This window comes from Saccostrea echinata, unplaced genomic scaffold (assembly GCF_033153115.1).
Source record: "Saccostrea echinata isolate AGI-Se365-2 ecotype Australia unplaced genomic scaffold, CSIRO_AGI_Sech_v1 ptg000009l, whole genome shotgun sequence".
Classification (NCBI taxonomy): Eukaryota; Metazoa; Mollusca; class Bivalvia; order Ostreida; family Ostreidae; genus Saccostrea; species Saccostrea echinata.
In genome coordinates this window covers 18,712,011-18,739,498 of record NW_026889758.1, presented here as the reverse complement: position 1 = coordinate 18,739,498, position 27,488 = coordinate 18,712,011, and the positions used below count along the sequence as shown (strand labels likewise).

The following is a 27,488-nucleotide window of genomic DNA, read 5'->3' as shown; positions in this document are numbered from 1 at the left end:
AACAGAACAAGTTCTTATGTAATTTTCACTTCACAATTCTACTTTAAAGGCCCCAATGCTTTTGGTCAGGAGTGAAACAAATATGTTAGAATTATAAATCATCCAATAAGAATAAAAATAAAGAAAAAATGATGAGTAGAATTTTACTGGTGGGTTACTGTGTTTGTCTTCTAAAGGAAAATATGCTTTAAAATATATTTTATCTTCTAAATATACATTTAAGCTAGTTTTTTGGCATAAAATAGGGTATAATTCCAGATAAAATGTGAATTTTAAATACTTTCATCTGTTTTAATTATGAAGTATTGGACTATAAGTATCGCACAATTTCATTACCACTTGATGTTGCCAACACTTTATGAGTTTTTGTGTTATATGGTTTTAATTTTAAATTTTACTACAGTCAGGAGTGCAACAATACTGCTTCATACTTACCAATGCTTTTCAACTATCTTTACTAAAAAATAAGTTGAAAAAAAAATGCTTGATACTATTTGATGTTCAAAACACTATGTCTATCAACAAATTACAGAAATTTTACGGTCAATTCAGGGAATAGTTTTCATCATTTCACATATATTTTGGATACAATTTATATATATTACATTTTTCAAATAATCATGTTTTAAGGTCTTCAAAATATGAAAAACCTGCTGTAAACGATGAAAAATTTCAACACGACAAATTGATTTACAAAGTAAGAATGGGTTATTGTGTGTTATAATTTTTAAAACAATGTTAAATAAAATACGTATCAGATGTCAGGAGTGCAACACAATAGTGTAACATAGGGTCTCTTCAAAATCTAGTATTTTTTGCAAGAGAAATCGTATATAGCAATTCTTTTTTGGCTTAGATTTAAAAAAATGACTTGAACGGACAAAATAGTGAATTTTGGGAATTTTATTGCTTCATATTTTTTTCATATTAAACTTTTCAAACCAGAATTGAAAAAATAATGTAAAATAACAATCAAAAAGCCAATTTTTTTGTCACATGTACAAGAGAAGATACTCATTCAAGGTCTAGATTTAATCATTTATACCCCTTTTACCATTTTGAAGCAAAAAAAATCTATGACTTCTTGTGATTATGTATTTTAGAAAATCTTTTAAGGTGTAATGATATTTTCTTTTTTCAAAAGAAATTTTACTAATAAAAATTCTGAAACTTTTTAATCGAATTGTCTATTCTATTGCCACTTCAGGATTTTAAACTAGAATGCATTTGCAATATGATGATATAAGTGAAAAATATGTTATAAGTAGTTGAGTTTTGCCAAAAAAATTCAGTTTGGTGGTCATTTTTTTTTAATTCACCCGTTAGTGCCACGAATTTTTTTTAAGCTGGTAATTCCAACTTTAAAGTTGATATTTGTATTGTTTATTACCAAGAACCATACAGTTGATAGGTTTAAAGTATATACATAAATCAGTTTGTACAATGTGTGTGTGTGTATATATATATATATATATATATATATATATATATATATATATATATATATATATATATATATATATAGCCATTTCATTATCGTTTTTTACATTAAGTAAAGCAGGATAATAGTAAAGGATCTTACATACTATTCATTCTTAGTTCACAAAGCAGACAAAAGCGCCATAATATAAATTAGTCCATAAAGCAGACAAAAGCGCCATAATTTAAATTAGTCTATAAAGCAGACAAAAGCACCATAGTATACATTTGGTAATAGTAATAGTGAGGATAATCTCGTTATATCAATGTGAGTTAACTTCTGCTCTCAATCTTGTACATTTATAAAGATATTTTCCTAGGTTACATAACTCTGTTACATTTTTTGTTGACAACAATTGAACAAGTTTTAAGGTAGATGGTTTTTGGTGATAATATTTCTTAATATACTCTTTTCTAACATCGAAAAAAAACCCCGGACAAACCAGAATAAAATGATACTCGTCTTCAACCTGTGACATTGAACAAAATTTGCACAATCTTTCTATTCTAGGAATATTAAATAATCTTCCTCGTTCTATCTCTAGTTGGTGAGAAGATATACGATATTGACTGATATGTTGTATATATTTTTGTGATATTGGTTTTGTTAAATATAATTGTAAATTAAAACTATCGCTTAAATACTTATACAAAATACACTTAGGAGAAGCTTCAAAATTACTTCGTGCCTCTTGTATGAACATGTCATCCAATCTTTGTTTCACCTCAAACCAAAAAAGTTTTTCATTTTGATAGTCTTTACAGTTCCATATATAACCAAAGCCTAAAGTATCAACAAGTTCTTTTATATGTGACAGCCAACAAGGAAAAGTATTTGATTCACACACATCTTACATTTCTTGGTACATGTATATATTTCTTAAAATTCAATTATAACTATTTTTTAACTTTAACCAATACTTCAGCAGTCTAATTTTTCTGTTCCATTGTAAGGGTTTCCGTCATAATTCAAAATAAACCATCATAGAGACAGTGCTTTTTTTTAACACTTCGTACTTTTTTTTTAACAAAAATTTGAGTGGATACTTTCTAATTCTCCTGCTGGGTGAAACCCCCAAACTTCGCAACCATAATTTGCTATACTACCAATATATGTATCAAACAATGACAATTTAGTGCTTACATTCAAATACATTGGTTTCATTTTTGTTATCAAACTACTTAGATTCTTTCTACATTGAGCTGCTAATACACTTTGTGTTTTATGAAATTTACCGTTATAATTCAAAGTAATTCCTGAGTAATTAAAATTTTCAACAATATCAATCATTTTGTTGTCATATTTCCAACAGTAATTTTTCTTCAATCTACCACCTTTTCTAAATGCCACAATTTTAGTTGTATCGACGTTAACCTTAAGTTTCCACTTTGTTGTATATTGCTCTAAACAATTAAGCATATCTTGTAAACCTTGTTCTGTCTCTGAGAAAAGTACAGTGTCATCTGTATACATTATCAAAAACATAGCAATATCCCTTATTTCTACGGGGATACACATATTTTCTATAAATTCCATTTCAAAATCATTAACATACAGAGAAAACAAAAATGGAAATAGAGATTCACCCTGCATCAGGCCCTCTCGGCAACCAAAAAATTGGAAAATGATTTCTGTGTCGTACACAAGATTTTATATTAGAATACAAGGATTTAATAATATTCAACATCTGACAATCAATACCACTTTTTGCTAATTTAGATAACATAATATTTCGATCAATTTTATCAAATGCCTTTTCATAGTCTACAAAACAGCAAAATAATTTTTTCCCTTTGGCAATAGCACGGCTGATTAACCAATGCAGAACAAAAATAGCATCTCTTGTGCTATGACCGGCTTTAAAACCAAATTGTGCGTCATTGATGTGACCAGGTACTCAATCTCTCATTGAGTAAGGAAGTAAAAATTTTCGACAGACAACTTACATGTGTGATCCCTCTATAATTATTACAGTCATTTATATTTCCCTTTTTGAAAATTGGAGTAATGATACCTTCTGACCAGCTATTGGGAGAAACGCCTGATGTAAAAACAATGCTAAATAAATCCACAAGATATACGATGAGAATATCATTATACTCAATAAAATATTCATTTAATAGATTGTCAATTCCCGGAGATTTTTCTTTTTTCAAACGTTTGATAACACGAGTTATCTCCTCTGCGGTTATTGGGCTGTTCAATTCAGGATATGCAGAATTGTCTATTTCTGAGGACACCGAGTGTCACTACTGGCATGCATTGAATGTTGATTTGAGGACACTTCTTTAAAGTGGTTATAAAATTCCGAGAGATCCGGTCCATGTGACACGCTTCCTTTCTTTTTGCGGAAAATGCGATAGAATTCTTTTGGATTTTTCTTCCTTATGTATTCCATTTAGTCTCCTTGGTAACGAAAATATTCTCTTTTAACTTTTCTTTCATACCTTTTATAATTTCTCTTAGAGGTGACCAGTACATTTCTGTAAAAATGAGTCCGTGAGCTATTAAACACCTTTAAAGAGCAAGAGCCACTTAGGGCATTTTTTGGCCCTCAGAATTTCTGAAAAATCGAAACTGCTCAGTTTTGGTTGAAAATGCAATATTTATAACCTGAACCCTTGGTGATCGTATATCTATTGAACTTGATGTAATTTTCTCTCTAGTCAATGCATTATGAGGTCATAAAATGCGTCATATTTCCCATATCCTGTAAATTCCCTTAAAAATGGCCAAAAGTTGAGGTATTTTTCAATATTTCATATAGAGCACAACCTCTGATCCAAAATATGCAATTACATAATGAAAGATCTGTTACTGAAGATCACAAAACATGTTTTAATTTTTGGATTGTGGGCTGTGCTCATATTTTAATTTATTGCTGAAGGTAGTCAAATACGCATTTTTTCTGCAAAATTCAAGAATACTGCATGTTCTCAAAGCCTGTTTTCCAATACCTGGATTCTCAAAAAGAAATTTTGTTATATGAAATGAAAGCACTAAGTCTCTACTTTATTTTGATATATGAAATGGGACAGAGGGTGATAGTCAATTAATTGATTTAAGGTCAGGGCCATTTTATGCATAAAGTGAACCTAGCTCTTTCTTAAGTAAGTTTTACGTAACTCCGTGCATTTGACATCAAACCAAGGTTTATTGCCTATGTGTTTTCTTCTTTTGATTTGGTTGGTAGTATTATTAATCAATGGCTTTTCCAACTTTAAAGTTGGTAATTCATTATTTGTGTAATACATTTACAATTTTATTTTGCGGCCTGAAAAAAAACTTTGCCCTATATCGTTTTCGACTGATACATAAAAAGAGAGAAGGCTTGCAACTCTTTTCTCGTCGTTTGCCTCACCTCGATTAAACTTCGCCTGTTCTCTTTTTATGCAACTGTAAAGTTGCATTTCTCACCTTTTAAAGCAATGTGAGCTTCAACTTTGATGTTAGAAATTTTTGTTGCAAAATTGTAGTTCAATGACAGAAAAAAAGAACTTTTATAAACATCTGTTGTTCATATTTGCGATGGAAGAGCTATTTATAAGCTTTGTTTGAAGCAAAATGACATTATTGTCGTCCTGTACAATATTGATTTTTCATATAATACTATATATTTGATTGTACAGAATCCTTTATTCTGAAACAATTTGATACTTTATTTCTGTCTAATTGATCAAAAAGTTTGAATTATATACAAATTTATCATAATAACACATTTTAACAGCAAAATTAAATTCTCAAAAATGCAGCTCATATTGCTTTAAATTACATTGTATGTGGCTTGGCCAAACATTAATCTATTTAACTAAACAAATATCACTTCTTAAGTGAGAGAGGCACCCATTTTAGCAAAAAAATCTTAATTTGGGAGAAAAAAGATTGTTTATGTTATTCATCCTTTAGTCTAGTCTTCAGCAAAATTTCCCTTTTTTATGATATTGTTATTAAGTTCTTCCCTTAATTTATTAACCTTTACATTCCGTTGCAATTCATGTAAACTACATTTTTAAAGACAAACACAGGTTTCTCGAGTTTTTTAAGGACTTTGATGCATTCGATACATATTGTATACTAGTATTTGGTATATACGTTCATTTAAATGTTCCTTAATAAGAGACTAATCTCCTATTGTGTAATTGATATAGTTATAAGCTATATAATTTTCCAGCCTTGGATAAGCATAGCAAACCTAAATAAATAGAAACAGGGAGTATCCAGTGAAGAACGTGTAAAACAATTAATTGCTTCTGTACTCATCAAACACAATGATAAAAGAACTCTTCTAGAGGATCTGATTCGGATATTCTTTTGATATCAGCAATATCAGTGTTATCATGAATCATGTCTTAATGCTTCAAAAAAAGAGAAATAGAATAAGTTACAAGAAAATTGTACACATTAGTTGTAATTCATATCAAAGGGTAGTGCGACACTATTACACAGCCTACCTTTAAAAATTGTTTCCTATATAAATCTATACTTACAGAAGTCTAACATTTCCAATGTTTTTCTCAGCAGTGAAAAAAAAATGTTGGATTGGACCTGTCAATGAGGTACTGGACCGCTATGGCGTTTTTTACGTCACGATGTAGGCGGGATCAGCTATATCTTATCAATTATCGCGACAATGGAAGCCAGCTCAAGATGTGACAAAATAAAAAAAAACGTTAAAGGAATAACAAACATTTATTGACTGTGTTCTCGGGCAAAATGCGTTTTGTCGACCCCATCGAACAAAACTGATTCTTGGTTCCGACAAAACGCATGTTGTACTCGAATCAAGTCAATAAATGTATATTGTATAGCATTTTCTAAATTTGGCACATTTTAGATTATTGACTTACTTCATAATCATGAAGTACTTTCTAATATATTAATATTTAGCAATAATTTGCAGGTGTAAACTTCCAGACTGGCAAAATGACACGTTTGCTGTACAAAATGAATACCACAAGAGTATTATAAATTCATCTATACCCACAACCTCTGATGGTAAATACAAAGAATGTGAAATCATAAGGAACGGGACGATAGGAACTTGCACAGAATGGGTCTTCGACATTTCAACATTTTCCAACACTATTGTCTCACAGGTAATCAAACCCCCCAATCAATATATTAAATTGTAAACCGAGAGAACAATTAAACAGGCATTCACGTACACAAAATGTTTTATATATAGGTTGTTGTAAAACAAACTGAAACTAGTGGAGGCGCAGAAATGTTACATGTACATGTACATTTTATATATTTAATATCATTTGTTTTGTTCGTATGTACATTATAATCTTAAAATCAAAATAGTCTGTCAGAAGGTACCAACTGCTTACATCTAAGAATACCTACCAAATTGCAGAATTCTCAAAATTAGAACTTTTTTGTATATTTGAATATTGAAGGACAATATACATCTTCGCTATGTCAAGATTTTGTGATATCGTTCCTCTACACAAACCCTTGACAAAAGTCACTATTTAAAATCCGGGCTAGAAAGCTGCTAGTTCATTTGTTCCCTATTAAGGACTGGGAACCATTAGAAAACAGCCTTTATAGTAGGTAAGTTTTGTAAACAAATAACTTGTCTTTACAAGAGGCCTATGGGCCACAACGCTCACCTGAGTCACTTTGGCCCTGCTGTTCTGCATCAGAATTCTCTCCCAATAAATATGTATTCTTATGTGAAATTTTGATACCTTTTGTGGCCCATCTCTATACACAGGGGCGGTGATTTGAACAAAAATGAATCTACACTACCAGTTGATGCTTCCACATTTATATGATTCATTCTGGCTTTGCTGTTCTTGAGAAAAAGAGTTTTAAAGAATTTTCCTTTATAATCCTTATTGTGGCCCCATCCTTCCCAATTATGGGGACCATGATCTGAAGAAAATTACAATCTTCACTACCTCAGTAAGTTTTCACCTAGGTTGAATCTCTTCTCATACTGTTGTTCTTGAGTAAAGATCTAAAGATTTTTCCTATATATTTCAATGTCAAACTTTGATTCCCTATTGTAGCCCCACCACACCCCCTTGGACCATGATCTGAAAAATTTATAATCTACACTACCTTCCACAAAAATTTCAGCTTTTCTGGTCCAGCTGTTCTTGATTTTGAAATAGTTTTTCGATATGTTTCAACGTTAAACTTCAATTTCCTATTGTGGCCCCTCCCTACCTACGGAAACCATGGTTTGAACAATTTACAATCTACACGAACCAAGGAAGCTTTCATCTAAATTTCAACTTTTCTGGTCCAGTGGTTCTTGAAAAGTAGATATTTCCTATATATTTCAATATACAACTTTGATTCCCTATTGTGGCCACCCTCCATCCCCGGAGGCATGATCTTAATAATTAAGAATCTACAGTACCTTAGGAAGCTTCCACCTAAGTTTTAGCTTTTCTTGTGGTTCTGGAGAAGAAGATTTTTAAATAGTTTTCGTATTGTGGCCCCACCCTACACCCAGAGGACATGTTTTGAAGAATTTAGATTTTGCAATACATGTACCTTTGGAAGCTTCCACATCATTTTAAGCTTTTCTGGCAAAGTGGTTCTTGAGAAGAAGATTTTAAAAGATTTTTCTTATATATTTCATTGTAAAACTTTGATTCCCTTTTGTGGCCCCACCCTACTCCCAGGGAAGCTTCCACGTAAGTTTAAGTTTTTCTGGTCCAGCTGTTCTTGAGAAGGCTTTTAAATACTTTTCCGATATATTTCAATGTAAGAATTTGATTCCCTATTGTGGCCCCACAATACCCCCGGGGGCCATAATTTGAACAATTTAGAATCTACTTTACCTGAGGATGCTTACTTAAAAGTTTTAGCTTGTCTGGTCCAGTGGTTCTTGAGAAGAAGCTTTTTTAATGATCCCACCCTATTTTTTGCCTTTTGTTGTTTACTATCCTTGGCTGGGGGCTTGGCCTTTCATTTTAATAATTTAGAATCCCCTTTACCCAGAGATGCTTTGTACTAACTTTGGATAAAATTGGCCATGTGGTTCTTGAGGATAACTTGAATATGCGAAAAGTTTACAGAGAAAGTTTAAAGACGGACGGACAGACGGACGCCGGACAACGGGTGATCAGGAAAGCTCAGCTGAGCTTTCAGCTCAGGTGATCTAGAAATGAAAATTGGCAATAATTTAGGATATGTGACTACTTGTAGTAATCTCAAATAAAATATCGGAGAATAATTTTTTGAAGATCCTTCTCCTTCCAATCACAAAAGATATTCTTTGACTTTGAGCCATTTGAAAACGATGGATTTGAAAGATGTACATGTATTCTCATTGGTTGGTTTATAATTGACCATTACGTCATGTGTAACCACAAGTCCAACTTTAAAGGATGTATTCTGCTGATTATGCTTAGGTGTCAGTCTTTTTTACGGAACTCCTGTGGTATTAAAATTTATCAATCAAAATATGCATAATTTTTTTGCCCACTAACCCCCTATTATTTATTCGCATTTTGTTTCTTTGTAGTTTTGATATTCTTCTAAAAAATATTAAGAAAAAGTTTAATTCCTGATCGTATGTTTTTCAGAGAATGGTGTTTTCCATTCATTGTCTATAAAAAAATCCCAAGAAGTTTAGTTTCCCGACATAGTTTCAATGCCTTGTATCAGGGATGGGCACGATTACTGAAAAATGTAATCGATTAATAATCGATTACTTAGAGGAATTTTGTGTAATCGATTATTAATCGATTACACTCATTTTTGTCCTGTAATCGATTGTAATCGATTACTTTGGAAGATGTAATCGATTAATAATCGATTACTTTTAAGTTTTTATCCCTTCAAATATCAAAGCAATATTTAAATGGTAAATGTTGATGATATCCACTGAAGTTTGAATGTGTTCCTGCAAGTTTCAGTGCAGATTCTTTTAAGGTTTTATTCTGGCTAACATTCTCACTAAATGCCTAAATGAAGGATTCTCTACCATGGAAAGTGGAGACATGATTCCTACAATAAAATATGCCACGGAATTAATTATTCCTTTCAACCTTGGATCTGAACCTCCATACTTATTGAATTGTTGCAAAAATTACTTAATATTTTATTGTGAATTACTTCATTAGAAGTATTTGGGCTGCCCATATGTTGACAGTACACATTAAACATTCCTGTACATGTCTTTTTAAAAAAAAGAAAGAAAGTAAATTAGAACTCTTAGTAATAAAGTTGTAAATTAAATGTGTCTTCAAGTAATTAAACTAATAGCACAATTTCATTCTGTATTGAAATAAGTGTTTTGAGAGCTATTAATTGTTTTAGTAATATTGTTTGTCTTCAATGGAACTATCAATTGTAAAAGTTAAACACTAGGTAGTTCACAGTTTATACCTTATTATCTGCAAATAGGGATGTCTCAGTCAATTAATTAGCCAAAATAAGCAAACACAGTGACACTTAGTCCCTCTCTTACAGCCACTTATAACCTGTCACTAATGTAAAAGCAACCTTACAATTTTGAACGAAAACATGAGAATGATTTTGCAAATTTTAAAGTTACTAAAACAAAAGTTTGAAGTTGTTTAAACATTTTCAGATATGATAAGTATTTCCATTTTCTTTTTTTCTGAGTACAATGTAGTTTATTTACCAAATTATTTATATTAAATACAGCACTTAAATCTGTTTTTGCTATTTATAATTTTCTATTACAAGACAAAGTTTTTCAACATCTTAAATATGAAAAAGGACATGCAGCAAGAGGACAGTGGGTCAAATGTAAAATGCACACAAAAAATCTGTATATTTTATTAATAAATGGTTGAAATACACTCCTGAATTATTTAATACTAGACCAGAAGGTCTATAATGCAAATTTTATTGAGAACATTATTAAACTTATGATAATAAAAGTTAGGAAATCCAAACATTACACTAGGTGGTTTAAATTTGATATTTATGTGTGACTGACTGGAAATAATTCTCCAAAATAACATCCATTTATGTATTAAATAATCGAAAGTAATCGAAAAAGTAATTATAATTACATTGAAAATTTTAGCCGTAATCGATTAAATTACGATTACAAGTAATCGAAAATCTCTTCGATTACAGAATACTGTTGATTACTTGAAAAAAAGTAATCATTACAATCGATTACGATTACTCGATTACGATTACCCCATCCCTGCCTTGTATCTCAAAAATATGCTCACTAACTCATATTTTTCTATTTTGTATTTTGTTTCAAATAATGAAAACATCGAATGAAAGTGCCAAAAGTGAAAAGTTTCATGCAAATTATATCAGCAGAACACATCCTTAAATAGCAACTTTTGTCAAGGGTTTGTCAAGAGGAACGATATCACAAATCTTGACATTGTAAAGATGGGGAGTACAGGGCGTGTTCATTCATATTCAAGGTAAGTTTTAGGTGCAGAGTTTCAACAGAGCACAGGACGAGGAGCGCCTTGCTGACCTTGAGGGACTTTGCAGATGCTGAAAAAGAACTGGGAATGTTCATGATTTTGTGATAAATTAGGAGAAACAATATATACCATTTCAAAGATGTTGAAGATATCTGTTAGTAGAGGGTGTTTTCATAATCTTAAGGAAACGTTAACAGTAAGAAATGGCACCAAAAAAAACCCAGAAGACCTATACTTTGTCAAGGCAGCAATGAGTTGTTTGTTTTTAAAATGGATGCACCACTTTGATTCCGAAATAAAAGAGCAAAGAACCCCCAGATATTCAACGGACAGTCATCAGTGAAAAAGGTCATAACCACTGTAAAAGCATGATTTCTTGCCCCGTCGTCAAACTTTAACTGTGAGTATCTAGTGATCTGAAGTGTTTGCGGGAATCTATTTGAAGAATCGTCAAGGGATATCAAAATGAAAGGAGCGCAACTCCAGCAAGACAATGTAAGATTACGGTACATACAAGAGGCAGGTCTTTTCGAATTTCTTGCTCATTTTTATGTACCAGTGACCTGATCCTCATCTATCATTATCTCCTCCCAATGTATAACATTCACTCCGTAGACGTCATTTCAAGTGACATCATGGAGACTTTTGGGGAATAGTGCGAAATTAAGCCCAGTGAATTATTCTAAGAAGGAATTGAAGCATTGGAACATAAATGGCAGATGCGTGTTATCCTAAAGGGTAGTTATGGAAAGAGATTTAGGAAATCCAGCAATAGAAGAAATATTTGGAACTGGGTATTTCTTATCATGCTCTACGGTTTGAAGCATATTTGATGAAGTTACTAGTCTAGTATGTTTTTGTAAATGTATACATATATACATGTACCTAAAGTGTTCTATGGACCAAAGGGCACAAACATGGTGTCTGAAGTGGCTAAGGAATGCATTTATCCAAATATAGATTGATACTTTGTCAAATGAGCACGAAAACCAGTACGTCAAAGAAGCAGAACATACTAAGTAGGAACAGAGAAATTTACCACAAAGAACAGCAACAATATGGCGCAATGACAGGGAAGTACTATGATCTGTGCTTCTCTCCCAATTAACTCACTGAAAATAATCCTAATGATTATCTGATTGATTTCACTACTTGGTTATAAAATAAGATAGAACAGAAAGATCATATATTTCACAAAATAATACTATCGAATCCATGAAGGCCTATCAAGACAAGCTGCTTATTTGAGGCCAAACTTTGGGGTCAGACCTCAATTTATGCATACCCTTGAACGGAAGCTGGAGCTGTCAAAATATATTTCGAGAAAACAGTTTTTTTTGGAGGGGAATATTTGGAAATTTTCACCTACAAATCGGCTCCACTTGGTAGAATATTTCATTGCGCTTAATAGCCTTCAAGGCCGAGAAACAGCGGCTTGAGAAAAATGGTACAATTAAAGCAGTTGTCACACCAACGGGTTGGGTGTCATCTTCTCATTGTATGTGTATGTATCCCCTTACCAGTCATAGGAGATTTACTGCCAGAACTCAACAAAGTTACAACACGTGATGCAAAATGACTTTAGGCATTTACTTCCAAAAGGTGTAATTATTCTTAGGTAAATTGAAGCCCAGAAGCCGAGAGATGCCGTATATTAACGGATGCCAGGTGTTCGAATTATGGAAACAAATATTAAGGAACAGAGGCTCTTAAGTATGATAAATTACCTATCGCTTCCAACCAAACCTAAGTAACAAGTATGCACCGCTCTGAAAACTAACACAAAGGGAGAGTGGATCTAGACAATAAAACATGAAAATGCGGTCAATAATTCTATCTTTAGTTAACTTCCTGTGATGAAAACTTATGTTCAGAAATATTTTGATACAAATAGATAGAAATTTTCAATACGATGCTTCAGGCACATGTCTGATAGCTCGTGCAAACCTGATGCACATGCCAACCGAGTACTTACAAAGACGAGCAGAGATAAGCGCAAATTCAATGGGAATTATGGGTGAATTTTAAAAAAAATGGCCAGACACATAATTATCAACCTGCATTAAAATTTAACGCTACGTGAATAAATGTCCATAGCTCAGCATGTCTTTTGATACTGGCTAAATGCCTGCCAAATCTCATTGATATCTAAAGAAACAAAAAAAAAGTTATGCCCAAAAATGATGCTAAAAATATCAGGCGTGCAACACCATTTTATGACATTCTGAAATTTCTGTATTTTTTTTTTAAAGATCTGTTAAATAAATAATAATGGTTTATATTGGAAATAAAGAATTTTTGATTAAGTTCAATATATTGAACTTTAAAATTAGACTGTAGTAACTTTTGCTTGACCAAGTTATGATCACGGTTGATGCTGAAAAATATGTTATGCCATGTCATGAGTGCAACAGATAAAATGTAATGATGCCAAAAAATATTGAATTTAAGGAAACTGACAATCAAGTCAAAACATTTTTGAAAGCGTATAACAATAACCGATATATCATTTGTAGGCTTAAAATGTTATATGAATCACAAGCAACATTAATGAGAATGGCCAAAAATCTGTGGATACACATTTATGCCATTAGTGTCAGGAGTGCAACATATGTTGTTTTGCTCTCCAACCTGGAAAAACTTTAATCAGTATATAATGTTTTGCTTTCTTTTTTGGAAAATAAAATCAAAAGGAACATTTTTATCAAATAAATCTATCATTTACAAGATCTGTCTGTGTTTCAGATCCATATTTCCACAGTCAGGAGTGCAACACGTTTTCTTAAAGATTCAAGTTCAATGACTCCTCTTCATACTATTAAGTATTGTTTGATCAATAAACATATATTTGAATAATTAAATTCTAAATTAATTAAAGTTTTATTACAGAAATCTGAGTACCTTAAATCACTTATTATAAAAAGGCCAAAATATAGGAAACCCCAATGTTTGCATCATAATTTCATAAATATTAATTTATGAATTCTGTGGATTGATTGATTGATTGTATGTTGTTAGACGTCCCATTCGAGAATTGTTCACTCATATAGAGACGTCACCGTATTCCGGTGAAGGGCTTCAAATTTAGACTTATACTTGGCCATCAGGGCCATTGAACAGTGAGGGTTCTTTATCGTGACACCGACTACCGTGACACGGGACGTCGGTTTTTAAGGTTTAATCTGAAAGAACCGTTACTTTCACTTTTAGTGCCGAGCGCTTGGCTTGAATTCTGTGAAAGATTACGCCAGACGATGGGAGAAATATAAAAAAAGAAGACATTGACACTTTGTCAGAATAGATTAAAAGTATCAGATGGATGTTGATATCTCGTAATGGTAACCTAACAACAAAACTTTATAGTAAACGTGATGACTTCAACTTTTCTATCGTCAACTTCCCTTATTACATGTAGTGTAGCAATATGCCCTTATCACTTGCATATGGGGTTTATGTCTCCCAGTTGATTCGATACGTAAGAGCATGCTTTATATGCGATCAATTTTTGAAACAAGGCAAGCTATTAACCAACAAATTGATGGAAAAGGATATCAACAGTCTCGTTTGAAGTCATCATTTCGCAAGTTCTATGATAGACACAATGACCTTATCAGCAAATACAATCTATCATTATGTCAAATGCTGACTGACGTTGTTCATACTAATTGCTAAGCCATTACTTACACACTGAAATTTCTACGGATTTTTCCGTTTATCCAATCATGACAAGGAGCACACAGCGAGTGTGACCGGTCGGCAGGGAATGCTTTCTCCTTCATAGCACTCGATCCCCCAACTGATGTTTTTGGAGATCCGTGTTGCTCTGCTCTCGATTTGTATTTTTTAAATGGACTTTGAGCTTGAGTACTGTTCGTTATCTTCATATTTCTTATGTCCCATTTTCAATTTCATCAATGCAGATCTATGTGATTTTATCTTTTCTTTTAATTTTTAAAGAAATTTTAAAAACAACACTGAAAAAATTGTAATAAAATTCAGATAATTGCACTTTGGCTTTACTGAATCACCACTTTTAAGTCTCAGATGCTCTTGGTCAGGAGTGTAACAAAAATGTTAGATTTATCAGTGATCATAATAGAATAAATATAGGCTAAAATTGATGAGTAGAATATTTCTGGTTGACCTCAATTGCTGACAGTGTTTGTCCTATGAGGTAAAATGTCCTATGATATACATGTATACCTTTACCTGAAAAACCTCTGTTTTTCGGTTAGTTTTGAAGAATAGACTAAATTGACAAAAATATAATTTTTGAAGGATTTATTACATATATTCTTTCATATCAAACTTTTCAGACGAAAATTGACACAATTAATGTAAAATAGCAAATTAAAAATCCTTTTTTCACATATACAAGAGGAGAAACCCAAGGTTTAGATGTAATCCTTTATATCCCTGGAACAAGTCTGAAAGATAAAAAAAAAAATGCAATTTCTTTTGATTATGTATTTCAGAAAGTATTTTAGAATGCAGTCATATTTCTTTTTTCAAATGAAGTTCTACAAATAAAAATTCTGAAGCTTTTTTAAGCATTTGTCAAATTTCATTGTAACTTCGGATATTTTAAATAGAATGTACATGTATATACAATATGATGTTTTATTGAGTAATGGCAAGTTGAAACTTTTTAAAAAAAAAAAAAATCAATTTGCTGGTCATTAGTTTTGAATTCACACTCATTGGCATAATGCCTTTGAATGGAAAACCCTCATTAGTACACGAATGACGGATAGATTAAAATGGAAAATGTTCATTAACCTTTAGAAACAGTAGAAATATTTCCAAGTTGATCCTTTAAATTCGGACCTACTGTAAGCAATCTTGAGTTGTACATCAACCACAATATAGTGTAAGATTCATTCATAATATAAATTCATGAAATATATAACAATGCATCATGAAAAAACAAAAGCCAATGCATCTGTATATAATTTTGGATGATTTGTTTGCAATTCCAGACTTTCACAATTAAATTTTATTATTTGAGTACGTTATTAAGCAAGATTTTTTTCCAGAAAATATACAGGTTCAATAGTTCAAAATATGTTTTTTAATCATATCTTAAACCTATATCAATAACCGTGTAATGAACAATAGGAATACCTTTTGTGTTATTGTCTTTGAGATACAAACACTGCTAATTTGCTGCGTTAAACATCTACTCAATATTTCATGGAAGTTAATGGAAAATTGAACTCTAATAGAAACAGTTCTGTAAGAGTGTTTTGCCATTACTGTCCATTTATGTAGACATATCCAAATACATCTATATCTATTTACTTTTTTAAAAATAAATTTTTGATAACTTTTAATCATATTTCCCCCATTATAATTCTTCTAATATATAAACTTTTTATTTGAATCAATTTTCCTTTTTTAAATTTTCTTTTTTTCCTGCAGATCCTAGTATTCATACACTAATTGCATGTACATGTACTTGCTATAGAGGAAGCTAAATACTGAAATAGATACTAAAACTAGGAAGTCATTATATAAATAATTGAAATACAAATTTAATATTTGATGTGTATAAACTACTTGTTATTATAATCGGTTGTTTCTATAATTTTGATTTTTTTTCCATGTTTGTGGCTTTATTTTATAATTTAAGCTCAAGTCTCGGGTAATTTCAATGGTTAAATTCCTTGGCTACTTTAAGAATCACATCAAGATAACAATAACATTGCTATATTTCCCCCCTTGCAGTTTAACTTGGTATGTGACAGAACTATGCTCCGCCCTCACGCCATGACGACGTATTTCATTGGATATGCTGCGTCAACGGTTCTCCTGTCCATTGTTGGAGATGTGTAAGTATCTTAAAACTATTATGCAAAAGGAGATAAATGAAGAAAAGATAAAGTATGACATTTTGAAAAAAAAAGAATGATTCAAGGAAGTAGACTGTACAGGAAACATCGTAGATATGATAACGGATCGAAGGTTATTCAAAAGTAAATACATCGCATTGAATATTTTCTATATCTTTGTTACATCAGAATGTACATGTTACAATAAAAGAATAGGCATCTGACGCGTACACATGTATAAAATACCTTTTTTCCTTTTTCACTGTATATTAAAGTATTGAATTGCAAATTTTTGGCGTTCATCGTGTCATAATACGAATGGCCGTGCTTACAAATTGAATAACGTGCGTTATTACACGATGAACGTATTCTATACTTATATTTACATTGATCGTAAATTGGTAAAATATAACCTCTTTGCAAAACAAAACACTCTGTCGTAATTTGGTACATGCACACTTCAGGCAACTGAATATCAGCAGATAAAGGTTCACAGAACCACGATATTAAATTCAAATGAATTTACAATGATTTAAAACAATCAACTAGATATTTTAATTATAGACTCTTGAAGTATTTCATATCTAAAATATATCACATCATCCAAAAATTGCTGATGTTTTTATTTAACCACCTTCTCATTGTTTCTCATGTTATTATTTCTTATCTATCTATAACGGATGAATTTTTAATCAGGAATAAAGTGAAAGGATGACAGTATCATTTAATGAATGAGAGAGGGAAATTACGTTACGGAAGCTTTTTTTTTTTTTTTTTTTTTTTTTTTTTTTTTTACATGTACCAATTTTCAAAAAGTACTGGAAGGGATATATACAATTCAGATTTAAAAGCGACAAATAAATGTCAAAGCTGAAAGACACTCACAAAGATTTTGTCTAATACACACAATACAACCTTTAATTCCTTTCAAGAAAAAACTTAATGTACAAGAATATAGAAAAAATCATTATTCTCAGGCAGGACAGACACAAAATGAGCTTGAATTATTTTGTTACATCAGGGAAAGGGGGGGGTATCTTTATTTAGCATTTTTCTTCTTAATTTCAGATTTCTTTGTGATTAAATATAAACTTATAACATAAGGCTTGTACCTTGTCAACAAAGGTAAGATGAATTGGGTTTTTAATTGTCTAATTGATCATTTAGCAGTTCATTTTTCAAATTCACAAAACACTGTGTTCCTTGTACTAACTCTCAAAGTAGCTCTACTATCAAAGACCAGAAGAGTTTTTGCAATGGGAAAATGTCCGTCGTCCGTCTCTGTTTTTTTTTTCAATTGCAAAATGCGACCTCTCCCAAATTCTGGCCCGTTTTCATTAAGGTGCAGAAGTACACTGCTGTTTTCTGTTTTTTGATTTCGATGAAGGTGTGACTATGTTAAAAAAATTAAACATTAAAAAAAATTAAAAATTCGGTGACTTTATTTTCAAAATCTCCTCCCGCTGTGTTGGTTTGATTTCAATAAGACTTGGTATACAAGTAAGCTACAATAATATATATCAATCTGTGTATTTGCTTTTGATTTCGGCAAACGGTGTTGAGTTGAGGGATTTCAGTGAAAATTTTTCAAAATGTTGCTTTTCCTAAAAAAAAAAAATGGCTCGGTTTCACTTTGATACCTGGTTACTGAAAATAGACATTTCTGAGAAATTCTTTCAAAACGTTACAACTTCTACGGATTTGTTCTGATTTCAATGCAGCTTGAAACACAGATATACAATTATTGATACATCTTGCTCTATAATAGTTTAAATTTTGATGAACAGGTTTAAAATGGTTGATAGAACTAGAATAATGTGTGGTATCCTTTTATAAAAGAAAGCCTCCCATAGCTCTGGTCTGATTTCTTTATAAAGTACAAATGTATTTTCTTTGTAAAATTACAAATGTACCAAACTAAGGTTCATAATGCTTTTCTCATTGGTGTTATAACTACTGAAAAAGACTATATGATAATCGTCTGCTGTTTTAATTTTATTTCAACAAAACTTTGTACAGATTTGAAAACATCGGAATGCATGATTCTGTACATGTTAAACTGAAAAAAGTGTTTCACATCCAGATGAAGTTTTTCTCTTTATAAAAAGTAAAAGTCAGTAAAAATACAGTCTCATCAGAGACTTCTGGTATTCTACAGAATTGGACGACGACTAGAGTGCTGTATATGTTTGACGTTTATGTTCATCACAAATATCACCATGCCGTTTTCCACGTCTGTCTACATGTTTGCAGCCCTCCGCTTCCTTGACGGATTCTGTGCTTCTACCATTTATCGTACCGTTTTTATAATGGGTAAGCAAGATTAATGAAAGTTTAGATTCCCCCGCAATAGCATGTTCATTATTATGATATACTAGTATTAGGAATGTTTTGCTTGTCTGTCTGCCCTCAGTTCCTTTAACAAGCCTATTAAGGTTCACTGAAAAGCGGGAGGACATTGTGTCATAAAAACGGAAGTCAAGATGTTATTTCGATTTCCGTAAATAATCTGGATTTGAAATTAAATGAATGTTATCGTTAGTTTTCTTTTTCATATTACACTATCTTAATTCTAAAAACAAACCAAGAAAACAAAACAGAACAAAACAAAGCTGAAATTACTCGTCATGATTCTTCATACTATTTTATAGACTATGTGTGAGAAATTTGCGTATATGTAAAGAGATTTTCAACTTTTTGATCCACATGATACTATGCCTGGCTTTCTTTCGTGAGTTTCACAACTAGAAATATCAGATGAATAAAATAAAAATATGGATAAGACTTCTTTCGTAAATTTCACAACCATGCATTCTATAGTGAGTTTCATAATGCCAGATTTGGAAATATATACTAGTTAGTAGAAGAAACACCAGATGAATATCAGAAAAAGATAAACACTAATTTTAGTGATTTTCATAGCGAAATTTTGAAGATATATGGTAAAGACAGGATAAAATTGAAATTTGAAAAAAGAAATATTATATAAAAAGTAAAGAAAATATTTAATTTTTCTTTAAATCAAGAAACATATATCCTTTCTTGAGTGTAGAAATAAAAGCGTTTTTGAAAGTGGTGAACTTATACAATTTTTTTTCTTCTCGTCAGGGTTGGAGTTTGTAACACCACAGTTACGTCTGATATCCGGTACGGTCATAGTTCTAGTTTTCTGTGTGGGAGCCTATATCCTGGTGCTGATTGCTTATTTTATCAGAGATTGGAGATGGCTACAGTTAACAGTTGCTATTCCAATGGCAATACCCCTCATCTACTGGTGGTATTATAATTTTACTTGAGTTATGGGATTAATTGTCTAAAACTGACTTTTATATTTAACGTGAGTTACGTTGTATTTAATGAAGGAACACTACTATTAAAACATGAAATTATTACCCCCTGCAACGACGTTCTCACAAGTATTCTAATTCTAATCAAATGTTATGGAAGCCATATAAAAAGAGTTTCATTGAATATCATTCCGCTACGTAGACATAGATTCATTTGAACTCTGGTGATCTCAACTTTATGGGGGGGGGGGGTTCTAAGTTTAGTTATGTCAATTATAAATTTGATAACATTGATCAGCTTTAAAATTTGTTTTGATGGCAGAAAAGAGCTCGGACTTGATGTTTGAAGGTCAAATTTTCATGGTCCTATTTTTGTAAATTATTGCAAATAATGTGATAAATTGAATGGATCGTTTGATTTACAAGGTCTTGATGCTTGCTATCGAGTTGACGTGTAATGGAGTACATGTATTTTCATAAAAAAATGTTTTATATGTTGCCAAAGAATTAATATTTCTAGGCCAAGAATATTTCCAGAATCTCCAAGGTGGTTGTTATCTCGTGGAAGACACGAGGAGGCAATGAAAATCTTGCAGAACGCGGCAAAGATCAACAATACTCCACTTGATGAAGATATCAACTTGTTGAAAGTCAATGTTGAAAAAGATGGCGATAAAGGAATCGTTAACATCCTGAAGATACTCATTACATCCCGAAAACTGGTCATTCGTTGGCTCATAGTTACAGCAAACTGGTAAGTAGTGTACAGTGAAACATCATATCCCTTGATTTAAGTGAGGCAAAATTTCCGGCGAAGGATCTAAAATTCACTTTACACTATGCTACCCAATAGTCCAGAGAGGAGACCAGGAGGGAGAGGGGTACAAGCCCTCTAGGACCCCCCCCCCCCCCTAGTATGGAAGAAAACAGTTTTCAGAACTTTCAAAAAATGGGAAAAAACCTCTGATAATAGAAAAGAAGAGGTATTTCTTTCGTTAAAGTTATAGATGGCAATTATTTACAAGGTTCAATTTCTAAACCTAAGACAAACACAAACAGCACAAATAAGAATCGGCAAGTTGATCCAAAATAAAGTTATAACCGCCATAAAATCTTTAAAAATAAAAATGTATCCACAAAATTCTATACTAGCATATTTATACCTCTATCTCTTTTTTACCATTGCTTTAAAATTTCAGACAAATGTATGAAATGCTTTAAAAATTGTTAAGTTAAAATAAACACTTTATGTCTGTCTATCGCCGCAGTACAAGAAGGTTACCGACGTCGTTACGCACTTGTTTTCAGATCAACCATAAATATTTTAATTCTTTCACATATACGATTTATTTCATGAACACTCTCACCTTGTGCTAGAATGTCTAGTTTTGAGCTTTTTCAAAAAATTATTTTGACTTTCCATATATTCATTCTGCTGTGCGTACAAGCGGCAGATTCGAGAGGAAGTGATGTAAAAGGCTCTCTTCTTCCAAGCATTTGTCCATCTGTTAACTTCAATTTAAATTGGTATTTTATGCAACTTTTGTATCTTTATAATACTATTTCCCCCCATTAATAGTTGAAAAAGATAAGGGTATTTGTATTTGGATGTTAAATTTTGTTGATAACATTCGATTATTAAAGATTTTAAAGCAGTTTGACATAACTTTTGGATCAACTCTCGTATGTGACTTCTTCAGATTTCGACATTGAATATTAGGTAGGGGTGAATAGACGCTTTATTTTCGAGCTCGCGTTAACCTACACATAAAGCACTTTGTCAATAGAACTTTACCCAGTTTTCCATACCTTTCTTGGAGAGTAGTCAAGGATTGATGTTTCATATTTATTTATATAAATATGTACAACACTGTATGTCAAAAAGGATAGAAAAGAATTCAAATCAAAATCCCAAAAAAGAATAAAAAACGAAAGCAAAAAGAAGAGAAATGAAATATGGAGATAACGAACAGTATTCAAGCTCGAAAGTCCTTTCAAGCAATACAAATGAGCAGAGCAAACATGGACCTCTACAAATGAGATGTGGGATCAGGTGCCATGGAGAAGTGAGCATCCCCTGCCGACCGGTCACACCCGCCGTGTGTTTCTTTTGTCATGATCGAGAAAAACTGAAAAAATCCGTAGACAATTCAGTGTGTAAATAATGACCTAACAATTAGTATGAAAAATGTCATTCAGCATGACATACTGATAGACTGTATTGGCTAACAAAGTCATTGTATCGAGCAAGGAACTTTCCAAATGATGACTTTAAACGAGACTGTTGATATTCTTGTTTTATCAGTTTAGCATGTACTTACGTATCGAATCAACTGAGAGACATAAACCCCATATGCAGGTGATAAGGATATATTACTTCATAAGTAAGGGAAGTCGACGATAAAAATGTTGAAGTCATCACGTTTATCATAAAGCTTGATTGTTAGTTGTCCATACCGTTTTTTCTAGTGAAATATCCAAATATGAAACAGGTGTGTCAGATTCTGTGATATCTTTTATTTCAAACTCACTGAGATATATCGAGTCGACATATGAATGAAAGTAACTATTGTTAATTGATAATACGTCGTCGATATATGTAAATGTCGAGTTGAAGGCCAAAGCAAGCGTTTTCTTCTTCTCATGTATAGGATTTTATAAAAATTTTGCTTCATATGAATACAAAATTAGGTCTACTAATAATGGGGCACATTTGGTACCCATGGACATTCCGACAGATTGTTTGATGACCTGGTCTCTACATATATACATATGTATTATCAATCAGAAATTCAAGCACCTTTTAATGTCAACCTCAGAGTACTTGTGTGTACAATCAAAATGTTTTTTAACCAACTGATTTTGCAAATGACAAATGCCAAGATAAGAAAATATACGAGTTCCATTTTTTAGGTCACCTGAGTCACTCAGGTGACCTATTGCTATCCGTTCTCGTCCGTCGGCGTGCGTCGTGTGTTGACATTTGAACATTTTTAGCTTCTTCTCTGAAACCGCTTAACCAATTTCAACCAAATTTGGCATATAGCATCTATGGGTGAAGGGGAACAAAAATTGTGAATTTCATGGTCCCTGCCCCCTGGGGCCTGAGGGGTGGGACTAAAACCTCCAAAAATAATGCAATCTTTAAAAATCTTCTTCTTTACTCCAGGACATCAAGCAGTCAAACTGTTGGCATCATTGTAATAAGCATTGAGCCCTCTACCAAAATTGTGAAATTCATGGCCCCAGGGTCAGAGGTTCTGGTGTTAGGGTGGGGCTCTATTGATTATATAGTGAAAATGCATTAATTCTTTGAAAATTTTCTTCTCTGCTCCTGGGTATTGAATAAAGTAACTAAGTACATAGTTATGATGAGCAAGAGTGTCTCTTCCATAATTGTGAAATTCATGGCTCCAGGGTCAGGGGTTCTGGCCCCAGGGTGGGGCTATATAGATCATATTGTGAGAGTGCATTATTTCTTTGAAAATCTTCTTCTCTGCTCCTGGGTATTAAATAAAGTAACTAAGTACATAGTTATGAAGAGCAAGAGTGCCTCTTCCAAAATTGTGAATTTCATGGCCCCAGGGTCAGGGGTTCTGGTGTTAGGCGGGGCTCTATTGACTATATAGTGAAAATGCATTAATTCTTTGAAAATCTTCTCCTCTGCTCCTGGGCATTAAGGTGATAAACTAAGTACATAGTTATGATGATGAGGTGGGCCTCTTCCAGAATTGTGAAAGCCATGGCCCCTGGGTCAGGGGTTCTGATGTTAAGGCGGGGCTCTATTGATTATATAGTGAAAATGCATTAATTCTTTGAAAATCTTCTTCTCTGCTCCTGGGTATTATTTAAACAAACTAAGTGCATGGTTATGATGCATAAGGATGCATTTTCAAAAATTGTGAATTTCATGGCTCCATGCAGGGTCAGGGGTTCTGGTGTTAGGGCGGGGCTCTATTGATTATATAGTGAAAATGCATTGATTCTTTGAAAATCTTCTTCTCTGCTACTGGAGATTATTTAAACAAAGTGCATGGTTATGATGCATAAGGATGCATTTTCAAAAATTGTGAATTTGATGGCCCCAGGGTCAGGGGTTATGGTGTTAGGACGGGGCTCTACTGATTATATAGTGAAAATGCATTGATTCTTTGAAAATCTTCTTCTCTGCTACTGGAGATTATTTAAACAAACTAAGTGCATGATTATGATAGGCAAGGATGCCTCTTCCAAAATTTTTAAATATATGGCCTCAGTTTTTGGGGTTCTTGGGGAAGGGGGAGGGGCTCTATTGATTATATAGTAAAAGAAGCATTAATTTTATTAATTAATCATTAATTAATCCTGTCTGCTCCTTAGTGTTGAGCTGATAAATAAATTGCTTAGCTATGATGAAAATGGGAGCTTCGAACAGAATTTTTAAATCTTGTGGTCCTAGGGCAGGGATTTATCAGTACCTTCTCAGGGGCCGAAATTCGGCCCCATTCCCAACTGAAAATGAGTTCAGTTTTTCCCAATTTGGCAGTATTTTTCCCAATTGGTGAACAATGCTTTTATATTTAATTATCTTGGAAAAACACAAGGAAAATTGTCAGATTGTCTGTAATTTTCATCTGTTTAAGTCATTTAGCAAAGCTACAGTCATGACACATGTTTAAAAACACTGTAAAAACATCGCCAACTTTTAATCCGAATTTCCTCCGTTTTTCTGAAAATGGTGATATTGTGTAATTATATAGATTTGTTAAGTTATTTCTACATACTCAATTGATATACGAGTGAATGGTAAGGACTGTAGGCATTATTTCAAATAGAAAAATATATTTTCAATGCATTAGTACATATTAAATGAGGACTTTGAGAAAATATATACTTGCAGGAGGTTTATATTTTCCAGAAACAGATTCTGTATTGACCTAAATTGGAATCTCATACACACATGTACTACCCTAAGTTGTATAAACACTTTATACTCATTGAAGTCAATTTTACTTTATTAGTCTGTTATTCATGATTGATCTTGTATGAAGTTGGATCATATATAATTGTCTGTTTGGTTGCAATTGCCCAAATTAGAGTTCATGCTGAAATATTAAATGAATTACACCGAATACTTGATTTAAGCAACATTTTTAATTTTTCCCAATTTCATCAAAAAGCCGATAATTTTTCCCAATACCCCAAAAATGGCGTTTCCCAAAATAGGCTGATAAATCCCTGTAGGGTCAGGGGTTCTGGCATAACGAGGGGGGGGGGCTTTTGATAATATATAGTGGAAAAGTGTTAATTCTTTGAAGTCCATAGTTATGATGATGAGGGTAACTCTTCCAAATTTGTAAATTTCTTGACCCTTGGTCTTGGGTTCTGGTGTTAGGGTAAGGTTTTGTTGAATCTGTAGTGAAAATGCATTGTACCTGTGAAATTCTTCTCTGCTTCTGGGCATATCGGAAGAAAACTGAGTAAAAGTTTAAATGATATAAGTAAGCGTATTTCTACCAGATTTTTGAACATCTGGACCATTTGTCTAGCATTCTGGTCCTGGGCAGGGCTCTATTAATTTGTATTCTACTGAGAGAAGTTATTCCCCTTTCCCATTCACCTTTGATAATTAATCACTGTAAATAATGTATTTGAAAGGTTAATAGAATAAGATAATTATGCAAGAATGTTTATAATATAATTCAAAAAGTACTTTCTTAGTTTTAATAATCAGGTAGACCTGTAAGTAATAGATAAATAAAAATGAGACAAAAATAACTTAACTTATTAAAAGTTCTTCAAAGACCATAAGAGAGGTCAATGCTAGAGGTCTTAATATGGGTTACAAATAGTACAGAAGCACTAATAGTTTGTTAATAGTCTGCATGGTGATAGTGTTAAGTCGGGGACAGATTAAAACTTAATTTATGAGTTGATAGTGAATACTAGACTTATTATTTTGTTGATCCTGATCTTCCTACTTCTCTTGCTTTAGGGCAACAAAGCTTCATCTATCAGTGTATTTAACTTCTAAATTGTTGTATTATACTCAGGTAACCGTTAAGGCCCTTGGGCCTCTTGTTATAGAAAAAAAAACAGCTGTCAGTGATGTCAAAAAGGGTGGGCTTGATTTATTGTCGGGAATGGTTGTATAAACTGTTGAAAAGTCGTACGTTTTAATGTTTTTGATTTTGGTAAAAAAAAGAATAAAAGAAAAAAAAAAAGATATATACTTATCGTTTTCTTCATAATATCGATATCAGTGTTCATTTGATATCACAGGCATCAGAGACAAGTTAGAGGTGGGGGTTAACTTCGATGAAGTAAATATTAGTTACATTTTTCACTTTCCAAACAATGTGCAATCCATTTAATAGAATTGGTTACCATTTTATGTTATTGAATTCTTGTCATCTTTTAAACAGGTTTGCCATTGCCTTTATATACTACGGTCTTACTGTAAATCTAGGAAAGTTTGGTGGAAATTTGTACGCAAACACTGCACTTTCAATCACAGCTGAAATACTTGGATACTCAATGTGCTTTCTTCTGGACAAAACAGGAAGAAAGCCTATGCATCTTGTTGTCCTTTTTGGTAGTTCTGTGGCTTGTTTCCTCACACTGATACCAATACTTTTGTTGGATGAATGTAAGACTTATCACCTTCATAATTATTTGAACTGTCACTTGAAATGATTTTGTTGACCAAAGAAGTGCATGTATGTATCTTGATATATTTGAAGGCTTTCTCTATGATTCAAACTTCTTTTTAAATTTAACATTTCATGTATTTTATGGAGTAATTTAAATATTTAGACTTTTCTTAGTTGTTTGTTACTAAAGAGGTGTAGACTTCTAAGAAAACGTCTTAAAAATTCTTAATTTTATTGGGATCAGACTTCCAAAGTACTACACGTGTTTGCTGCTCCCCCAAGTTATAGACATGCCCATGCTTCTGGTCATCTAGCAGTCAAACTGTTTCCATGATTATGATGAGTCTTCTACAGAAATTGTGGAAATCGTGGCCTCTGTATTAGGGCTTCAGGATGGGGCTCACTTTATCAAAAAATTATACCTTTGAAAGTCTTTTTACAAGCAAACAAACCTCCTAAAAAATTGTTAAGCTCATATCCTATGGGTCCAAGGCTTAGTACCTAGTTTGAGGTTAAGGTCACAGATACATTGTGAAAAGACATTGTACTTAAAATTAAATGATAAAGTGTAACTTTGACAATTTTATTTATTTCTTGCTATTCAACAAGCAAAATGTGTTCATAACGGCAGTAAACTTTAAAATCAGATTTTTTGCTCCTAACCCTCAGTCCCTTGGACTCAGCTAACTTGATCATATATTTAAAATGCATATATATAATATCGTCGCAAGACAAGCTTCAGGCAAAGTGATAATGAACATATGGTACAAACAAACTTAATTGGTTGTTTGCCGACTAAAAAGCAAAATGTTCCGGTGACATCCCAGATCCTGGGCATCTTGAAACATAACACTCTACATTTTGTC

The 27,488-nt window shown here is 32.5% G+C and overlaps 1 protein-coding gene across 1 annotated transcript in view; it reads left to right on the top strand.

Annotated features, from left to right (window-relative positions):
- LOC133181957 (organic cation transporter protein-like) overlaps window positions 1-27,488 on the top strand; it is a 34,481-nt gene that overhangs the window by 5,899 nt on the left and 1,094 nt on the right. The window contains exons 2-7 of the mRNA XM_061316619.1: window positions 6,381-6,576; window positions 16,600-16,703; window positions 18,862-19,016; window positions 19,812-19,980; window positions 20,511-20,744; window positions 26,395-26,618. Coding sequence (XP_061172603.1) covers window positions 6,381-6,576; window positions 16,600-16,703; window positions 18,862-19,016; window positions 19,812-19,980; window positions 20,511-20,744; window positions 26,395-26,618 — 1,082 coding nt within the window. The remainder of the gene's footprint in view (window positions 1-6,380; window positions 6,577-16,599; window positions 16,704-18,861; window positions 19,017-19,811; window positions 19,981-20,510; window positions 20,745-26,394; window positions 26,619-27,488) is intronic.